General features: G+C 40.9%; 1 protein-coding gene and 1 long non-coding RNA gene across 10 annotated transcripts in view; one reads left to right on the top strand and one right to left on the bottom strand.

The window, feature by feature from the left end:
• Positions 1 to 13,396, top strand: part of ITPR1 (inositol 1,4,5-trisphosphate receptor type 1) — a 209,085-nt gene extending 195,689 nt beyond the window's left edge. For all 8 annotated transcript variants that reach the window (XM_083424530.1, XM_083424535.1, XM_083424528.1 and 5 more), the window contains 2 exons: positions 7,491 to 7,652; positions 12,092 to 13,396. In XM_083424530.1, the coding sequence (XP_083280656.1) occupies positions 7,491 to 7,652; positions 12,092 to 12,178 (249 nt within the window). In that variant the 3' untranslated portion in view covers positions 12,179 to 13,396. The remainder of the gene's footprint in view (positions 1 to 7,490; positions 7,653 to 12,091) is intronic.
• The window catches only part of LOC310671023, a 41,746-nt gene that overhangs the window by 3,681 nt on the left and 17,995 nt on the right, over positions 1 to 20,070 (bottom strand). For both annotated transcript variants that reach the window (XR_014507678.1, XR_014507679.1), the window contains 3 exons: positions 14,565 to 14,622; positions 13,925 to 14,007; positions 1,665 to 2,167 (listed from right to left, as the gene is read on the bottom strand). This is a non-coding gene — a long non-coding RNA (uncharacterized lncRNA). The remainder of the gene's footprint in view (positions 1 to 1,664; positions 2,168 to 13,924; positions 14,008 to 14,564; positions 14,623 to 20,070) is intronic.

Consider the following 20,070-nt stretch of genomic DNA (forward strand, 5'->3'; position numbering starts at 1 on the left):
TGGTTTACTTATGTAATCCCTACAGTACCAAACAAGAACTAGGTTAGCGGAAGGGCCAGCACTGTCATAGTATGAAACACAAAAGGGAACCTCCTTTGGGCAATCCCTCAGCAGCTCTTCATCACTGGTTATGTAAAAGCTGGGCAAGGTTTGCTCGTAATGAAAATTACTTCATCATGGGAAACAGCTGTGAGCTGTGAATTTCCCTGCAGCCAGTGAACTATTTTAAATTAAGAAAGGAAGAATGAGCTCTCAAGTATTTGTCTTGCTTGGCCTCTGGGTGGAGTGGTGGCTTACTGAGAAGAACTCGTTTCCTAATAGCGAAGGGCTGCTACCTGGAAAAGTTTCCACCAAGATCAATGGTCTGTTGAATTGCCTTGTCTCCTTTTCTGCACGCAGGTTGGCATGTGGTGTTGGGTGTGGTTAAAGTTGCTTAATATTAGAACTAAACTGAACTCAAAGCATTGGAAGCAACTGGCTAGCTTTCTGCGTCTGAGAAAGGCCAATGGAGAGAATCATCAGCAGATGCAGGTGTGCTCACTCTCGCTCTCCGTTTTCTTTTAGAGGTGTGGAACCTACGGCTCTCCAAATGTTGGACTCCAAGTCCCATCAGTCCCCAGCCAGTATGGCCAATGAACTGGGATGATGGGAGCTGGAGTCCTACAACAACTGGAGGACCACAGCTTCTCCATCTGTTTTTTTACATGGCAACAGGAAGACTCTCTACCCACTCCAGAGTTCATTTGCCCTTTTCATGTACAGAATTGTTGACCATAGTTCTCATGTTACATATGCATTGATTTTCAAATAAATTTTGAATTTCTTTACAGTTCTTACAAGACTGCATCTACAATTCACAGCATGGCTACAAGCATAATGTGGAATGGCTTCAACTGGTCTTTCCCCATAATCATGGCAGTAGGCTGAACTGCTTCAGGATGCTTTTAGATACATCCCTGTCTGAGTTAGGGATAGTCATTCTTTCCACATAATGACTGTGCGTGGTTAGTAAGATTTCAAGAATGAAAATTAAAAACTGGGAGATGGATCTCAGACTTGGTTATTATTCAGTGGAGGTTTCTCTATCTTTTAAAAAGTGGTACAAACAATAACTCTTGGATATTTTTTCTCCTAGCCACTGTACCCAACAGATCCATGCAGAATGCAATAAATACTGCTATTCATATATTGCAAGAAGTTCAGGTGTCTTTCCCCCAGAAAGGGATACTGCATTTTCCAGCACTCCGATATTTATCACTGTATAAAATAAAATTCTCCAGCCAGTATGTCCACCACAATTGTTACTGCAGGTGTAGGATGTGGCGATTGCAAGTAAGTAGTAGTCACGAGGCCCTATTAGATATGACATGTGTTAACCATAGTAACACAAACTACAAACTCCATTTCATGTCTGTACCATTCTAGGAACTGTTTAAAGTCTTTAATTTTACTTCTTTGTAGCATTATTTTATGAGGAAATGTGATGAGATGAACAGAGCTACCTTTTCCACACCGCAACAGCACATTGTCTTTGAAATACATCTGTTGCCATGCTGTTTTTTCGTTCTTTTGAAGAAGGTGCGCTCCCCCCCACCAGCCCCCCAGTGCTGAACCCATATGCCATGGTTTAAAAGAGGGTAAAAGTGCAGCTATCCCCCACTCACCTCCAATCAATTACAGATCAGGACTGCGCACTGGAAGATAGATTTGACTTTTAACGATAAAGATAAACTCCAAGGTTGGAAAGACCCCTAAAAGCAAGCTTAGTTCAGTGAAAGCAAGGAAGTGTGAGATTTCTCAGAATGAATTATCATTTCCATCGCACAGAGCAGCTTCCTTTTTTGGAAAGAAAGAAAAAACAAACAAGTTACCAATCATGGACATTTTAAAAGCTCTGGCCATCGCCGCCCCCGTGTCTGAGATTCTGACGATTGCTACTTGAAAGGGACTTTTCCAACTTTACCTAGAAAAGAGCTAGCCAGAAACACAACACTTGTGGTTAGCCAGCTTCCGTCAGTGGCTTAATTCAGTTGGTCTGTTTAAAGAGAGGAAGCTGCTGCTGTGACGGGAAGAGGGAGCTGACGGCACCACCAGGCTTGTAGGAGGGCCAAAGCAGACAGTGCATAACAGCATTGGTATGTGGGACACCAGTAGGAAAGGGGTGTGCCTGTGGAGGCAAGGAAACAGACCAAACATAAAGGCTCAAGATTATGGCTCACTTAATGCATGCAAAAAGGAGGTGGGGGGAGCCATGGTAACTTAACATGTGTTGCTTGCAAGACCAGACACCTTAAGGGCTTTGTTGAACTTTTAACAGAAACCTGCTTGTCAAGCTTACTCCTTGGACACACCACCTCCAAAATTAAAATATCCTGTTCTTATTTGAATCATCATCATGGCAGAGGTGTCTGTGGAGGGGATATGTTGATTTAAAATGTATTGTAACTTTTGAATAATTTTTTTATATATAAAAAACAAACAACCCTCTGAAATGGGTATGATTTGACAGTGAGATGGAGAGGGGAGAAACAGGTTAAGGTGCACTCTGTTATATAGGCTGTAGAATTCTTTGGCCCGCAAAACGAGCTGCTTTGAATACACGTTTCAGGTTCATTTCTTATGTCTCCTGAAAGCATCAATATAACCTCATGCAGGGAATTGAGAAGCAAAGCTGGTGCACCATCTTGCAGAAACATGTCAGCTGCTACTAATCCAGTTGATTTGCTGCTTGTTGGGTTATGACCAAGATCTGTGAAACAAGGATGTCAAGTTATTTGCCAAAAATATTTGTTTTGTATGTCTCTCAGCAACAGAAACTATTATCTGCTCTATTATCCACTTTCCTCCCACCCTGAAGGTGTACATGTTCCATTTCACTACGTATGGAGTTCACAGCTTTTGATATTTCTTTGAAGACCAAAGTAATCAGTGTAGGGTTTCTGAAAACCAGATTTGCTGAAGGTGTCCGGAGTGTGGTGCTTGGGGTGGCACCATATTTCTACGGTGGTAACCACTCACTCTAGCTCCCTCCCCTTCTTTTGTTGTTAAATACAGCCCATGGTTTATTATAACTACCACCCAGTCACAAATACCCATTTCTTGGGTAAGCTGGTAGGAAGAGTGATGACCGAGGGAGAATATGTGGGTTATATCCAAAAAAATTCTACTTAGAAATAAACCCATTGAAAGCAATGTATTTAAGTTAGTCATGTTCATTAACTAAACCCATTAGTCTTTGGCACACAAACTTGTATGTATAGTCAGTATCTCCATACGGGAGTAGTAGTAGTAGTACTATGGAGTGGTGTTTGCATAAAATGTTATATATGTGCTTTATTGCTTTTAGTCCTATTTAACTACAGTGGAACCTTGTGTTACGTACCGTCCCCCTTGTGAACGCTGTGGGTTATGAGCTCCGCTAACCCGGAAGTAGATGCTCCCGGTTGCAACCTTTGCACCGGGATGTGAGCTGAAGTCGCACGCTGGCAGTGCAACAGCAGCGGGAGGCTCCATTATCAAAAGCGCACCTTTTCGGGTTACAAACGGACCTCTAGAATGGAGTAAGTTTGTAACCGGAGGTACCAATATACCTGGATTGATTCCCACAAATCACAGCAAGCTGCTGGCCCAGTTTTAATGAGCAGCCCCTTATTTCTAGTGTACCTTGTTTTGCGACCAGGATCTGTTCCAGAGCCCCGGCTGCTAGCCGAAAAGGACGCAGGGCAAAGTGCCACGTCTGCGCACGTGCGCGGAGCAGTTTGCGCTTCTGTGCATGTGCGAAATGTGATTTAGCGCTTCTGCGCATGTGTGAGCAGCAAACCCAGAAGTAACCCGTTTCGGTACTTCCGGGTTTGCTGCGGACGTTCGCTGAAGCAGACGCTAGATGAGGCAGACATTCGCAGTGGTATTACTGTACTGAAACCCTTGTTCCCCATGTGCACAAACCACTAATTATTAAGTGGAGATATGCACGCAAGTAAGTTATCCATACAGAAATGTTTTGTGATGTATATCCTCAGCAGCTGACAAGGGAGCTAATGTGGGTCATTGTCTTAGGTTTCATAGCCAGCTGGGATTAACAGTCGTAGATCTATGATAAAACCAGCCAGTTGCCAAGCACCCCTGCTCCCATTTACTGCTTTGAGTAGGTTAAAGGGTGAATCCAGTAACAGTGAGGAATACGTAAGGTTCGGCAGGTGTACTGCTTGCCTCATGCTGGGGTGTGGGCCAAGCAAGCCACCTCTCCTAATGTTCTTCGGTATGCCTTTAAAAAATCCAGTTGAGAATCTCTTTTCTGGTTACTGGATGTTTTTCCCTCATGCATTTTCAATTCTCATTACAAAGGAAATTGGTTTGAGACTCTGCCAGGTTAATGGCAAAGGCAGTGGGAGATGGGTTGTGTTGGTAGGACGGCAATCTCCTTTTGTCCATCACTGAAGGATTTGTTTTATAGTTTTTTATAGTTTTTAAACTTAGGGCAGGAGAGACAAATTGGTCTGTTCAGAGTTCAGACAATTGTGCATTGTGCTCTATGGAGTAACATGTGAGGTTTATAAGGTAGGAGAAATGGCTGATCAGATTTTATGGGTTTGTGCTATATAGAAAATAGAGGGCCTGTCCTACATGGGTTTTATGATTTGGGTATTACAAATTTGTCTGTGGGGCCTGCCCTCTGGGACAAGACACTCGGGGGGTGGGGGGTGTTGGAGAATTTACGGCAGTTTACAAAAGGGACAAGGCCATATGAAAGGTTGTGACTGAAACATGATCACACTGTTGCCAGCTGCTGACCATAATGGGACCTATCTATGGCCTTGCTATACCGTTAAACCCATGGGGAAGAAGAAGAAGAAATGTCTTCATGGAAGGGGACTGTGGCAGTTGAGTAGGTATGGACAGGGATCCCACAAGGGATTCCAGAAATTAAGTCGCAGGAGCTTGGACTAGATGACCCTTAGGATTCCTTACAACACTATTATTCTTTTAGTTGTTTCTGATAAAATGCTAGCACTAGATTATAAGAATGCTGCAAAACAAGTTCAAAAATGGTAACAATGGTTCTGAGAAGATCTTGTGATTCATTCATCTGCAGTGAGAACTTTGATTCACCCATCACTATTACAAGCATATGCCTGATGAAAATAGAAGTTAGATTGTAAATTCATTGGAAGAGGGCAACATAATTTGCTTTAGGTTTTTGAGGTGCTCTAAAGCACTATCCACATTGATGGTGCAGCTGCATAAATGGTAATAGGACTGAGCTGTTAGTTCTGAATTTCTGTTTTTACTTGTTTCTGGTTTTCCATTTAATATAATAACATTTTACTTTTTAATGGTACTTTTAATGCCACATAGAGGCAACAGCAGGGCTATGGTTACCATGTTTTTGCTTGTGTGCCTTCCAGATGCATGACTGGCTACTAGAAAGTAGGACGCTAGACTTTATGAACTTTTGGTCTGATCCAATTGGTACATGTGTATATGTACACTCAAAGGCACTAGGACCTCAGAATAATAAAAGATTGGTTCCTAAAGCAAGAACTGGTTTTTGAAAGGTCACCTATCAATTTCAAGTGTGGTTCTGTGGAGCATGAAGGTGAATGCCAGATTCCTCTCCTCAGGTTGTATCCGACACTGCTATTTTCCTCACACAACAGATGCCAGCTTGCGCAACAAATGCACCGTCAAAATCTGCTCCACAGGATTGGAGAATCCTCAGCAGCAGATTTGGGGCAGAGGAAGAGGAAGTCCAGTTGTGTGAGTGGAGTACCACTTGCACAGCATTTGTTACAACCTCTGTTGCCTAACCTAGAGATGCTCCACTGACTAAATGGAAATAGCTAGAACTTGGCAGTTGTCATAGCGTGTGGTTGAAATTGATTGTTACAATAGATAAAACTTGGCTATCAGACTAGTTTTGTCCCAGGTTTCATATGAGGTAGTATTAAAGTGCATCTGCTTACACCCAGGCTTTCTTGCTTCCTCCTCCTTGTCTGAACTTCAGCATTAAAGACATGCCTCCAACGTGGGAGGGGAGAGAAATCAAACAGTAGCACTGAATGGCTGTCGGCACTAGCCTTTAATGAATTGAGAAACTTTTGTCTGCTACGCACCCTTTCTCTTCCCTTTCTGCTCCCACACTACTTAGGGGGTTTTCTTTTTGCCAGTTTTCCTTCCCTTTTATTTTGCATCACTAGCTGTATACATCAGTACAGAAGCATGCAACATCACATTTATAGAGTTGATTTACCTGTCAGCAATTAGCTGTGGAACCCCCAAATATGTAGTCAAAATAGGTTCTAGAACTGGGGGTGGGGAGGGTTTTGACATTAGATTTTGCATTCACTTATTACTTGCTCCTCTGGATTCTGTCAAGAAGTGTTGGGATGTATGTTGATTTCACTAGAGGTTACTTCTCCACTTCCTCACCTTGGGGAGAAAGTAACAAGACCACCAGGAGATCTTAGGTTCTGTACGGAACCCATATTCTGTAGGGAAGAACCAGCTTTCTAATGGATTCTGTCCTGCAGAACCAGGGAGTTTCAAATACACAAGGAATCTTCCAGTTCAGTTGTTCTTGTCTCATAAGGAAAGTTGCAAGGGAAATCCCAAGACTTACTCCCCAAATCACATGTAATAGATTTAAAGAGGCCAGCTAGTGAGTAAAGTCGCCCCAAATATCTTGTGAAGGCATCTCATTATTTTAACTGAATACTTTGAAAGGATCATAGAACACATTACTATTATGAAAGTTAGCATTGTGAAGCTTTAGCCTTCTCCCATAATTTGGGGGATAAAATTGATTGGTAAACATACTGCTGATTAAAACATGTTTTAGGCACAGCCTATCCAGACATATAGAAGTTACATGTGTTTTCTTTCTTTTTAGCTACTGTTGATTTTAGTTCTTTTAATATTTTTAATATTAAAATATTAATTATTAAAATATTTAATATTTTAACTGTTTTTATAGATAATTTAAAATGTTTTATTTTCTATTGTTGTAAACCACATAGAGATTTTTAGAGGGTTTTACAATTAAGTAGTGTTTAAGTTTTCATAAGACATCTAAATGAGCATCTTGTTTTTCAAGTGTGGAGGGCTCAAGAAAACATTGTTATTAGGTATGTAAATGGAAAAAATTAATGTGGGGAACATGTTACCTGTAATTCAAAAGCAGAGGCTACAACAATCAATCTCTTCTTGAATTGCTACAGTTAAGCATGGAATAACTTCACAGTTATGAGGTGTGAAGGAATTCTAATATTGCATTGTTTTGGGACTTTTGAGCAATAGTCATTAAAATTGTCTGAGATTAATTGGATTTATTTTTTTACACCACAAGCACATGAAATGCATTTTTAGTGATACAAAATTGTATTTTAGAACAACCTTTTGGAGCGTTACCCATATTCAAGAGAATTTGCAGTGGCCAATATGCAATTGTGCCTTTACTGGGCATTTATGTCATTGTCATGCCTGAATTTCAGGAGAGAAATCTGGATTGGTTCCCTCGGATGCGTGCCATGTCGCTTGTGAGCAGTGATTCTGAAGGAGAACAGAATGAACTTAGAAACTTGCAAGAGAAGCTTGAATCTACCATGAAGCTGGTGTCCAATCTTTCTAATCAGCTGTCTGAGCTTAAAGAGCAGGTAAGAGACTTCCAGAAGATGCATACAGGGTATCAGTTTACACAAAGCCTTTATGTTTTCACAAATTTTGGAAAACCAGAAATGTCCTAGTCACATTTAATAAGTGTCACTGAATGGAAAACTGAGGGTGGGGAAACCAACTGTTTGTGTTTTTAATGCAGCCTTCAATTTACAAAATAATATTGGACTTGGGAGAGAGTATGACAGACTCTCCCCCTGCCTTGATATGACGGGTAATAGGTAATACAGCAAGAAGCTTCAAAATTATTGGTATTCTTTGCTTGTTCTGCAGGGTTGGTGACAATGGTTGCTAAGTTAGAAGGCCAAACACACACACATCCTAGGTTACCATTCACCAGGCTTGTTTAAACTGGCCTAGCAAGAGGGGTTATTTGTTTTTTTCTGTGACGTGTTTTGTTCCACCGGGATTTTTAATTTGTTCTAGCTTAAAATTAGTCAGAGGGAAATTGACACATGCAAATAAGCATGCTTCTGGTTCTTTATTTCTGGCAATGTGGCAACCCTCACTTCTATTCTCGTAGTACATCCCTAACTTACATATAATATGTAAAGATGTTAACATCCTGCTCCTGCGCATGCCCTGTCTTATCTGAGACTACAACACTTATTCTTTGCCTTTTAAACTTAAAAAAGTTTATGCCTTAATAATCTTTTAAAAACACACACACCATAGGATTAAGGGCTGAGTACAGTGGTACCTCGGGTTACATACACTTCAGGTTACATACGCTTCAGGTTACAGACTCCGCTAACCCAGAAATAGTACCTCGGGTTAAGAACTTTGCTTCAGGATGAGAACAGAAATTGTGCTCCGGTGGTGCAGCAGGAGGCCCCATTAGCTAAAGTCGTGCTTCAGGTTAAGAACAGTTTCAGGTTAAAAACGTACCTCCGGAACGAATTATGTACTTAACCCGAGGTACCACTGTAAAGGCATGGATTTCAGTGCAAATGCACTGGCCTTCTCAGAATTCCTTTGGATACTGCACATCCTTTTGCCTCCTGCTTGTTCCTTATCAACCACAACATGCATTGCTGCAGTTTGGATTTGTAGCCAGTATTTTAAAACATGTGACTGAAGTAATCCAGAATGGAATTTGATAGCAAGCTCAATGGGAGGCCCCTCTTCTCCTTCCCCACCTTTTGCTTCAACCTTACCAGCTAAAGCCTGAATATGCCTTAATGTTTAGAGCCTTCCACTTTTAACTTGCCCAGCTTTTAAACTTTGCCCTTGTGAAAATGAGAGAGAATGACATTAGCATTCAGAGGGCCTCTGCCCTGCTGAGGAAGAAGGGGAAGCCAGGTTTATTAACATGAGAGGACTCTTTGGAATTTCCCCTAAGTGCAGTCATTGAGTGTGCCCAGATCAAGTTGCAGCATGTACCAGTTGTGTGACCATACCAATACATCACTTTCTCATTAGGAACAACCCTTTCTAGAAAGAAGAGCGAACTGAGAGGCTGGTTTGAATCAAATAAGAGCAAGTTTCCCTTTCACAGCTGTCACTTCTAATTGGTTTCTAGAGACTAGAGCTGTCATTAATGCCAAAATTCAACAACTCCACTTGAAACACTATTGAACTGCAACAAGTGGTGTAAACATTCCTGGCCAACTATTAAAAAAAATACCACTGGCAATTTAATGAATACAAAGTTGTTGGTTTGTTACGAATTTTCAGTACACTTATGCAGGAGTTAGTATGACCTTTACATTTTCTCTCTCTCTAGTAAATGCCTTGGTCTGCTTTTTTATACCACACTTCACAGCATGTCATTACATCACACACACACACACACACACACACACACACACACAAAATTAGTAGTTTGCAAGCAATATACGAGAGAAGGATCCAGTTGTACATGTGATTGTACCTCTCCCATATGCTCCCACTGCCTTTGCTACATAGCTCCAAATTTTCTCCAATGAAAACAGGGACGCCCTATCCAATTATTATTATTATTATATGCTCTCCATCTGACTGGGTTGCCCACTCTTGGCAGCTTCCAACATATATAAAAATATACTAAAACATTAAACATTTAAAATCTTCCCTATACAGGGCTGCCTTCAGGTGTCTCCTTGGCTTGGGGATTTCATAACGCCATACCCTCCAACATTTTTCCAGTGAAAACAGAGACACCGTAAAGAAAAGTGGGACATTCATGGATCAAATCAGAAACCAAGATGGCTTCTGTAAATCCAGAAAAGAGCCCTTGGAAAAGAGGAACAATTGGAGGGTCTGTTGCTATGGCAACATTGCTTGTTCACACACCACATAACTCAATTTTTTTTTGGATTCTCCATAATGCTAAGAATGGACCAGATTTGTACTGACCAAGCACTTTCTGCAGTGACTTGTGGCCTCCACTTACCCAAGCCCTGTACATCTCATGAATGCACTCTGTGAACCTCGTATGAATATGCAAACAACCAGATTTTAAAGGTGCATACACCCTTTAAAGGGACACGGGTGGCGCTGTGGGTAAAACCTCAGCGCCTAGGACTTGCCGATCACATGGTCGGCAGTTCGAATCCCCGGGCCGGGGTGAGCTCCCGTCGTTCAGTCCCAGCTCCTGCCCACCTAGCAGTTTGAAAACACCCCCAAGTGCAAGTAGATAAATAGGTACCGCTTTATAGCGGGAAGGTAAACGGCATTTCCGTGTGCTACTCTGGTGCCGGTTCGCCGGAGCAGCTTCGTCACGCTGGCCACGTGACCCGGAAGTGTCTGCGGACAGCGCTGGCTCCCAGCCTCTAGAGCGAGATGAGCGCACAACCCTAGAGTCTCCGTACGGGCAGGGGTACCTTTACCTTTTACACCCTTTAAAAGGAAGGGAAGGAAAACTACTAATAGTTTGCCTCAGGATCCACTTAAGTGATATGTTGCAAATGTTAATTGGCAAGCAATATGCTGCAAATAACAAATAATTAAAGGGAACTGGTTTAACAGAAAGTTATCAGGGACTGAAGCACCAAGCTTAAACATTTCTTCCACCATAATGGAAATGTAGCAAATTCATGACAGAATGATATTTCATGAACATTTAGAGATATTGCATGAAGATTATGATTAGGCCCTCATTCCACTAAACTAGCTAATTAAGTGTGCTTTAGTTCTGTTTTCTTTAGCAGTTAATTTAGTAATCTGCTCATTCTCTATGTAGTTTAAGACATAAAATCTCAATAACAATTATATACATTTCAGTACATGCTTCAAGCATATGCAAGTTTAAAAATAATGTAAATACTTCTTGCAGTTGGGGTGGGGCTTAATTATTTGTTTAGTAATACAATGTTCCTTTCAAAAAGGGAGAAAATTGACTTCCACAGAATGTAATATTCATATTGTAACAGAAACAATCTTTTGAATTGCACTTGCTACTGTGTTTAATTTTATTTTGTTTTAGCCCCTAAATGCCACTTTTTCAGTAGCTGGGCAAAGCACTTGTCTGCAGGTGTGGCTCTTACAATGCAGTCCTATGCATGCCTACTCAGAAATCAGTCCACTGCAATTTACTGCTAGTTGTGTAACATTGCAGCTACCTTGTAAACACTCAGTGTATCTCCTCAGCCTAAAGTGTAATTTTCAAATTGCCATTTATATCTTGGGTACATTGCAAATTCATATTCAAATACCTTCCAGCCCAATTTTATGAATCAGTGTACCAGTTCTAGATGCAGGATCAGGTTAACATAGCCTGCTGCTGTGTTAACAAAGGGACCAGGGTGAGTTGCCTCCCTTCCATTGGGCTGAACTCTGTTCCCAGTCCAGTAGCATTCTGTGTTCCCAAGCTCAAGTTTCCACTCAGGGATATGTGTGGCACACAGCCTAAGAGTGGGTTGCATCAGCAGGCGGGGATAGAATAGAGTCCATTCCTATGCCCTTCTGCAAGATCCTGGAGAATAGCAAATAGCTGTGCCAGCCAAAATGATGGGGCTGTCATTTTGCGGAACTGAACATTCTACCTAGGGAGCTGCTACACACAAAACGTTGCCACATATAAAGCAGGCTCTCCAACGCTGGATTTAATACAGCTACCATGCAAGCATTTATTTGGTTGAACTTCTTATTTGATCGCTTGCCCATGTCACCCAGCTGAGCTCTGTGGGGACTGAGTGGGGATTTTCCTTTGCATTTCCCATGTCCCATTCCACCACGTAGCTTGCTTGCTGTCATGAGGAGTCAATGAGCACTTCGTGCTAGACTCCCAAACTTTCTCTCTGGATTTTCCCAGCTGGGCGGGGGTGGGGTAGCTGTTTTTCTCTTAATTGTTTTTGATGCATCAAACAGGATTGTGCTTTTCTGTTGCAAATGGCTTTCAGAATAAACCTTGACCACAATATAACAGCAATAGCTCATTCTGTGGTCTGACGTACAGGAAGTGCTTATGTCTAACCAAGTACATGTTTCAATTTTCCAGATGACAGAGCAGAGGAAGCAAAAACAGCGTATTGGTCTCCTAGGACATCCTGCTTCTATCAATGTGAACCCACAGCAACCAGCATAAATCAGATGGGTGGCTTGTCTGCCCACCCTATTCCCCATTTTCATAACAGGAGTTGAGATTCAACCCTTAAAGCTGTTTCTGTATACCTAGTTCATTGTGTGTAAATAACCTTCTTTTTATACTGTATGTATAGGGCTTCATTGAGAAAGTATGGGCACATTATTGGAAGGGGGGGGGGTTACATTTGTGCCAAAAAAATGCCTTTTATAGGAAGAAGTGAAGGGCACACCTAACTTGCACTTGAAAATGATTATTGATTAAAATAGTACGTGACCTGTATTTTGTATTTAAGACCTTCAGATAGCTGGTATTTATGGGTTTTTTATACAGTTGTGCAATATGAATTATGCAATCACACTATATTTGTTCTTTACTCCTGTGTGTCCTAAAGGGAGTGCACACATCTTTGGTGTCATCTTACATCATTTACTAAATGGCATCAGATGACACAGTTAAGCAAGGCTGCTGAGAAACCGTGTTCCTGGCGAGGTTTTGTCCTCCAGGACATTTTTGTAACACATGGCATTCTGAAAGATTGACACATCATGGCAATGGTGCTTCCTCTTACCACCCCCACCTCCCAACATTCCTCTTTATCTATTTTTGATTTAAATTAAAATGAGCAATGAGGTTTTATTCAGAATAGACCAATTGGAATGAATAACCATGACTAAGTTAGGTGCATTATTTTTCAAGAGGTCTGCTTTGAGTAAAACTCTGAATACCACCCAAAGTTCTTAAATGTTACTTTGGGGATTCCAGAACCCACCACAGTGCAAAGCTGCACCTTGGAGGACTGATCCCTAAATCTCAAGAGGTGTGGAAGAGGCTAAAGCATTCATTTATGAAAAAATCTGAAGTACTGAAATGAACCTTTTTCTTTATGGAAAAATTAAAACTAGGAGGATTTGACACTGCTGCAGATCAGTGTAATCTTCTAGATCCCCCCCCCCCCCATGTGTGTGCTATATTGATTTAGAGGATCCTAGAAGGGTTTGCAGGCTACCACCTCAGTTGAGCATCTGCACTTTGTAACTCAGACAGAAGTACATTCCCCTCATGCATTAAACCAATTAAAATGTTAAATATCCCTTTTGGGACTCCTAGCTGAGCACTGATTTTGTAATACTTGCAAAAGAGCCACTGGTTTGAGATTGTATTTTAGTTTTCATTCCATCTTGGTCACGTTTTTATTGCTCACGACAGCTGAGAAATATGTGGGGGAAAACCTGTTGCCTAGTTTTGTACATGGTCATTTTACAGAAGTTAATTCTCTGCTATAAAAAAGTGGAGATGATGAATGCTTATTAAAGTTTGTAAATGCATAAATATAGATATTTAAATAAAATATATAATAATAATGTATAGTACTTCAGTGTGATAGTCTCATTCTTCTTCAGCACTAATGAAACTAATCTCCATTCAGCTTATGCTGTCATGAACACTGCTTACCTGAAGGGGAAGAAAATGCATTTGCCAATAAAGTACTGTGCTTGAAAACCAAAGGCTGGGGTAGATAATGATTGATCACTTACTGCTACACCAGCCTTATGCACTGTGTCTAATACTAAAGTCCATTTCCAAGCCAGGCAGCATATCTGGTGTTACTTTAACATGCAAAGGCTAATGTTTCTATGTGCAAGTGTTTTTAGTCTTAAGGCAGTTGATGCTTCACCAAACCAAAAATAGCTGTGTTCCTCTTCAAACCCATGTTTAATTAAATTAAAAATTTCATGTTAACCTTACCCACTGGTTTCCTTCCGTATTTGAGTTCCTCAGTGTTTGCGTTATATGTTGCTGGAAACCAAGGATAAACTAGGGTCCTGGCACTGTGAAAAGTAACAAAAGATAGCCCGTTATTGGAACACATGTTTTAATACTTCTGTTTTTGCATAATTTCTCTCTTATACACACACACACAAACATGCCTTATGCTATACTGGAATTACCAAACAAAAACAAAGCATGCTGATTTATTTATATTAAACAGGTTAAAACTCTTTACACCTCCTGCAAAACTAGTGGCCTTTTGTGTCATTCATTCAACTCTGAACCCTACATTGTGGATCTTAGTTGCAATGCTGTGATGGTCACTACTCATAATCATTACATGATGTGAGAATATAAACTCTGAATTTATCACAATTGTTTCTCTTTCCAGTTACATTCTCAATCCTGCCTATAATGAAGGGTTAGAGTTACCATACTGGCTGGGGATGGTATGAGATGTCATCATCTCAACAACATCAAACATCTGGGGATCCAAGGGTTGGGGAAGGCAGATGTAGAGGAATCTATAAAATTTTCTATGGGTGATTATAGCTAAAACAAAACCTGTTGTAAGAAGCTTGAGATCTTCATGTGTTTGTGTATGCAGATTCTTTACCTGTGTGGGCTGCTCAACTGATTTTCATATAGTGTCTCAAGCACAGGCTGATTGGGATCTGTTAAAACAAATGGGAATAATGAGCTTTTTATGAATGTTCAGAACTCTTGCACAACTGAGCACTATGCTCTTTCCAACGGACATCTATTCATGAGCATTATCATAGAATTTCTCTTACACCAAAACTTGTATATATTTTAAAAATCCTCTTAAGTAATATTCATGGAAAAACAAAATTGTTGTTTGGTGAATAGGAAGAATGCTGCAGGATGTTTTGGATCTCACCAATGACTGTGACTAGGCAAGGAGAAATATTTGTAAATGCTCCACAACTGTACAACTGTTGCAACATAAATTTATTCCTGTTTACTCAGAGAAATCCCACTGTGTTTAATAGGTCATCCTCCCGGGTGAGTGTTCTCAGAACTGCAGCCTAAATGTGGATCGAGTACTGAAGTTCCCATTATTCCAAAATTGGAAAAATCAGTACATGTAAAATTTTAAGTAATAAAACTTACTTCTTTTCAATCCATTATAAGTCAGTTTATAATTAAAAATTAAATCTGTCAAATACTGAATTTGCAAAGAATATATTACTTTATATATTGCAAAGCTTCAACATTTCTCTTTTAAAGGAAAGCAGCTAGGCATTTATAGGTACAGTCATTAAGTGAGATGTTTCAGTTGAGGACTCAGGTATGGGTAATACTGTGAATCCAGTAGTTTTACTTACAGTAAGTTTAAAAAGCAAATGATCTCCCCTGGATGTATTTCCATTGCATAAACAGGTGAACTGCATGTGGTTAAGAATGGCTATTTAAGCCAACAGATAAAAAATATGGTTTCTTTCATCAATGGACTGAAGACATGACGGCACTTGCAACATCAGACGTTGTTTGAATAAATATGCTTACATGTGAAACAAGTTTATACAGAATATAGGTGGTTATTAATAATTATATATGTATTAGCACATATAAGAATCATAGAACTATAGAATTGGAAGGGACACTGAGGATCATCTAGTCCAACCTCCTGCAGTGCAGGAATATGCAGCTGTCCCATACAGGGATCAAACCTGCAACCTTGGCATTATGGCCACCATGCTTGTATACAATAGCATATATAGCACTTTCTTCTTTTCTCTTTTTTCACTTTATTTTATGCAACTGAAAAAAAACTTTAAAATAGTAATAAAAAAGCCAACAAACCCTAATGAATCAACAACCAAAGTTAAAAAAACCACCTGGCAATTGCAGTCAAGGCAGATTTGCAGTCAAGGACTTACAACTATATGAAGTCTGTCACAATACATCCTTCATAAAACAAATTTGGGGATAATTTCTCTATGTTTCATCAGGAGATCATCTTTTTCCCAACCTCTATTCAGTAGAAATGAGGCTTATTCTCCCTTTGTTCCAACCTAATCATGCCTTGTGGCAAAGCTCTTGTTTGGATTCCTGTGGGCCTAAAAAGAGAAAGCACTATATGAAGTCCACTGGTAGAACCCATATAGGACCCCACAACTAAATGAAGACTTTTCTTTGCACTCACTATCCATGGTGAGAAAGGGAAAATCCCACCAACACTATAGATATTTTCCCCATCCTATGCTTTAGTAAAACTACTTCAGTAAAATAGCCAAGCCATTAAGAGGAATTCCCAAGTAGAACCATGTTTGTATTTTGCTTGTGACTTTTGTTTCCCCACCCCCCACCATGCAGCCTTCTCCTTACACTGTATTTTTTCTTTCAAGGCAACTCACAGCTTAGATTATAGCTCTTCATCGTGGCCTTTTCATAGATGTTCTAGGGGGAAAAAATAGTTAAACCTTGTTCTCTCAAAGGGTGCCTTAGCCACCAGGAAGAACTTTCTGACAGTAAGAGCTGTTCGACAGTGGAATGGACTCTCTCAGGAAGCTGTGGACTCTTCCTTGGAGGTTTTTAAGTAGCGGTTAAATGACCATCTGGCATGAATGCTTTAGTTGTGATTCCTGTATTGCAGGGGGTTGAACTAGATGACTATCAGGATCCTTTACAATTCTATGATTGCAAATCATAAGGAATAACCATGTGACCCCCGGTGCAGAGTAAATCCCTGAGGAAGAGTCGCCTTCTACCCACCCACCACTGGTTGTCTTGGTAGTAACTGTGCTCTGATCTCTTTTTCCCTCCTCTCCAACTAATTTCTCTCTTCCCTGTCTAGTGCTTCGGTCAACCATGCATCCCCAGGGAATGTATGGCTGCATGCATTCTGCATACACTTTTGGCTTCTTCCTCTAACCCAGCCTTCCTTACACTGGAGTCCTCCAGATGTTGTTGGATTATATTGCCCATCACTCCTGACTATTGACTATGTTAGATGGACCTGACAGGAGTTGGTGTCTAAAACATCTGGAAGGCACCAGGTTGGGGAAAACTGCTCCAACCTGATTCCTTACCCATCTGTTGGCCTACTTTCCATTGTCATCCTGTATCTTTATTTGACAATGGTTGCCTCACACCTTCTCTGCCTTCCTGTCACTCATATGCTGCTGCTTCTCATCAGGTTTTTCATCTCTTACTCTCTCTAGAGGCTTAACCAAAATATTGCCAGCTCCACTGAATGCTCACCATTTTTGTGCTGTGGCACACTATGGCTCACAATTAAAGGGCCAACTGTGTGTTTCTTGGATGTGTGTGTAGTCATATACATGTGGAGACAAGGACAGGAGGTAACAGAAGGTGCTTATTCTTTGTAGATTTGCTATAGTCTTATATTACACTTCATTTTCTTTCTAAAACAAGATCTGAAACCTAATTATTGGAGGAAACTTTATTTAAAAACCAAAAAAGTTGCATCTACTAATCTGATTCATTGGCTAAAGAGGTTATTCAGCTATTACCTGCTGGCTTAATCTAGACTCTAATGACAGTTTGTATTGACCAGTACAGCTTTGATTATTAAGTGTAACATAAATCCTGTTAATGACAAATATAAACATTTTAAATAAAGAAATCAAAACTAGCAGTAGTTGTAATACTAAAACTAAGAAGCCATAACACAGGGCATCTCCGTGTGTGCAGCTGCTGTACAGAAGTTTTGTCTGTTAATAAGCTCCCCACCCCGCACACACACCCCTTTGCTGTCTTTCTGTATTTTAAGTGCTTGACACTTGCACATGATGATGTATGTCTAAATGACAGATGGGCCCTGTAGACCATCTATTCCAACCCCCAGGTCTGATGCCTGAAATCCAGCACTAGGGCATCCCTTCAGACCTCAGAAGAAGGCGAATCCACCACTCTTGCTAGTTAAGTGGTTCCATTGCTGAACTGCTCTTAACATCAAGCAGTTTCTTTTAGTCTCTTGATTGTTTCTAAACTTTTTGTTTAATTGTTTTTCCAATTCTTTTATTTTTTTACAAACAATATTGAGAAGGGGAGAAAACTGAATGAACAAATTCAGTTTGCGTAGTCATGCTAATTTTCAGATGAGGCTACGAGCTGCAGAATAAGAGGCAAACTATTATATCATTGTGTCTCATGTTTATTACAATGTCTCACTTTTCCAGCTGATTGGCACAGAATATGACACAAAGATGTGAGTTGAAAGTCTGTATTCTCACAGCAGGGATTTTAAAAAGGCTGAGTGTGATGGCTCCCTAATTGCAAAAGGGAGCCTTGAATGATACTTTTGTCGGAAAAGTTATAATGTAGTCCCCAGAAACAGTTCAAGTTGTCTATAACATGATCAAGTTCAAGTGTCATAATTGGATTTTCAAACTGTCCTTTGGGTTTCTAAATAGAGGAACCATATTTAGAGTACTTAACCTTTTGAAGATATTGCTTGGATCGTCTCACAGATGCCAACATCACCTTTGGAATTCAGTGGCTAAAAACAGTATGTGATCTCTCCTCTGCAGATTTAATTAAGTTAAAATAAATGCATTCTAATGCAAAGAATGGCCGCTTACCATACCTCATTGGTGAGCGGTGGTTGCGGCCCGGTGCAACGCCTCCATTGCTGCTTGGATGCACAGCATGTCCCCCTCAGCCACCATGGACGCTCATGGGTTCCCGCCAAACCCACTGATTCAAATGAGCCAATCCATGGCCACCTTAGTGGGGTGTGGATTGATGAATGGACCTGAGGGAGAAATGCTTCACTCAGGTCCGATTGGCAAATGTAATTCCCAGCCAATCCTACCCTCCTCATCCAGTCAGGCAAGAGCGTCACCCACCCTTCTCCCTCCCTTCGTTTTAGTTGTTTGCTGTTTTAATCAATTCCTTTTCAGGCTTTGCTGTGGTTTTTTGACAGTCATCATATTCAGGGCTGGGAAGGATTCTTCCCTGTTCTGCAGGTTTCGCCTTCCCCATAGCAGTAGTCACAACTTTGGCAGTTTAGGCCTTGGGTAGAATCCTATAGTCTTTCATACATTCATCCCTGTGACAGTGATAACAGGGTACCACATTAGAGGGGTCTGGAGGGAAGTCTCTGTCCAAAGAGTCAGTAGTGCAGGGCTAGTGGGCTTCCCGCAGCATTTGGGGGCCATCTGCGTAAACCTAAGTTTTGCTATGGATCCACCCCTGAACAGACCCTGTCATGCCTCAGATACACGCCCAACTCCTATGCCAAGGCTTCCTACAAATTCTAAAAACAATAAAACCTTTCCTACAGACATAGTTAATAGTTCACAAAAGAATGGGTCACATCTCGCAAAAAGCTTCTTAATAAAAAATATGGGTGTCTAAACATCCTGACTCTTGGTGCCTAATTCTAGTTGGTAATTAATTTCAGATGGCTGGAAGAATTTAGTGCAACCTGAAGCGTATGTAACCAGAGGTACCACTGTACTCTCTTCATTTCCCCTTATCAGGAACGCAGTTGCTGGGCAGAGATATATGTGGCGAGGCGATCGCTTAGGTGACCTCAGGAGTACTACTGGGGCCAAGTGCACAGTATATGGATTGGGCCCTCTGCTGCACTCACAAAAGAACAAGCTTACATTGAAATTGCATTTATGGCCCCCTTTGCAGGTGGGAGTTAAAGCCCCAAAAGTAAATCAGGGGCTGCACAGAAGTAATAAGGTGTATGAAAGACAGAATGCCTTTTGGCAGCCGTTGTCCCAATTTGTTAAGTTATTAAGCTGTTCCATGTACAGTGGTTCCCCGGGTTACATACGCTTCAGGTTACATACGCTTCAGGTTACAGACTCCGCTAACCCAGAAATATTACCTCGGGTCAAGAACTTTGCTTCAGGATGAGAACAGAAATCATGCTCCGGCGGCACGGCAGCAGCAGGAGGCCCCATTAGCTAAGGTGGTGCTTCTGGTTAAGAACAGTTTCAGGTTAAGAACGGACCTACAGAACGAATTAAGTACTTAACCTGAGGTACCACTGTATATCCTGCTTTTCCACCAAGAAGCTTGAAAGAGCATAAATAATTCTTTCCCCTTGCCTGCTTTAAGTTGAGCTAAGAGAGAATGACCTCCTCAGTGAGCTTCCTGGCTAAGATGGGAACGTA

The sequence above is a fragment of the Podarcis tiliguerta genome (genome assembly GCF_965153285.1).
Source record: "Podarcis tiliguerta genome assembly, chromosome: 2".
Classification (NCBI taxonomy): Eukaryota; Metazoa; Chordata; class Lepidosauria; order Squamata; family Lacertidae; genus Podarcis; species Podarcis tiliguerta.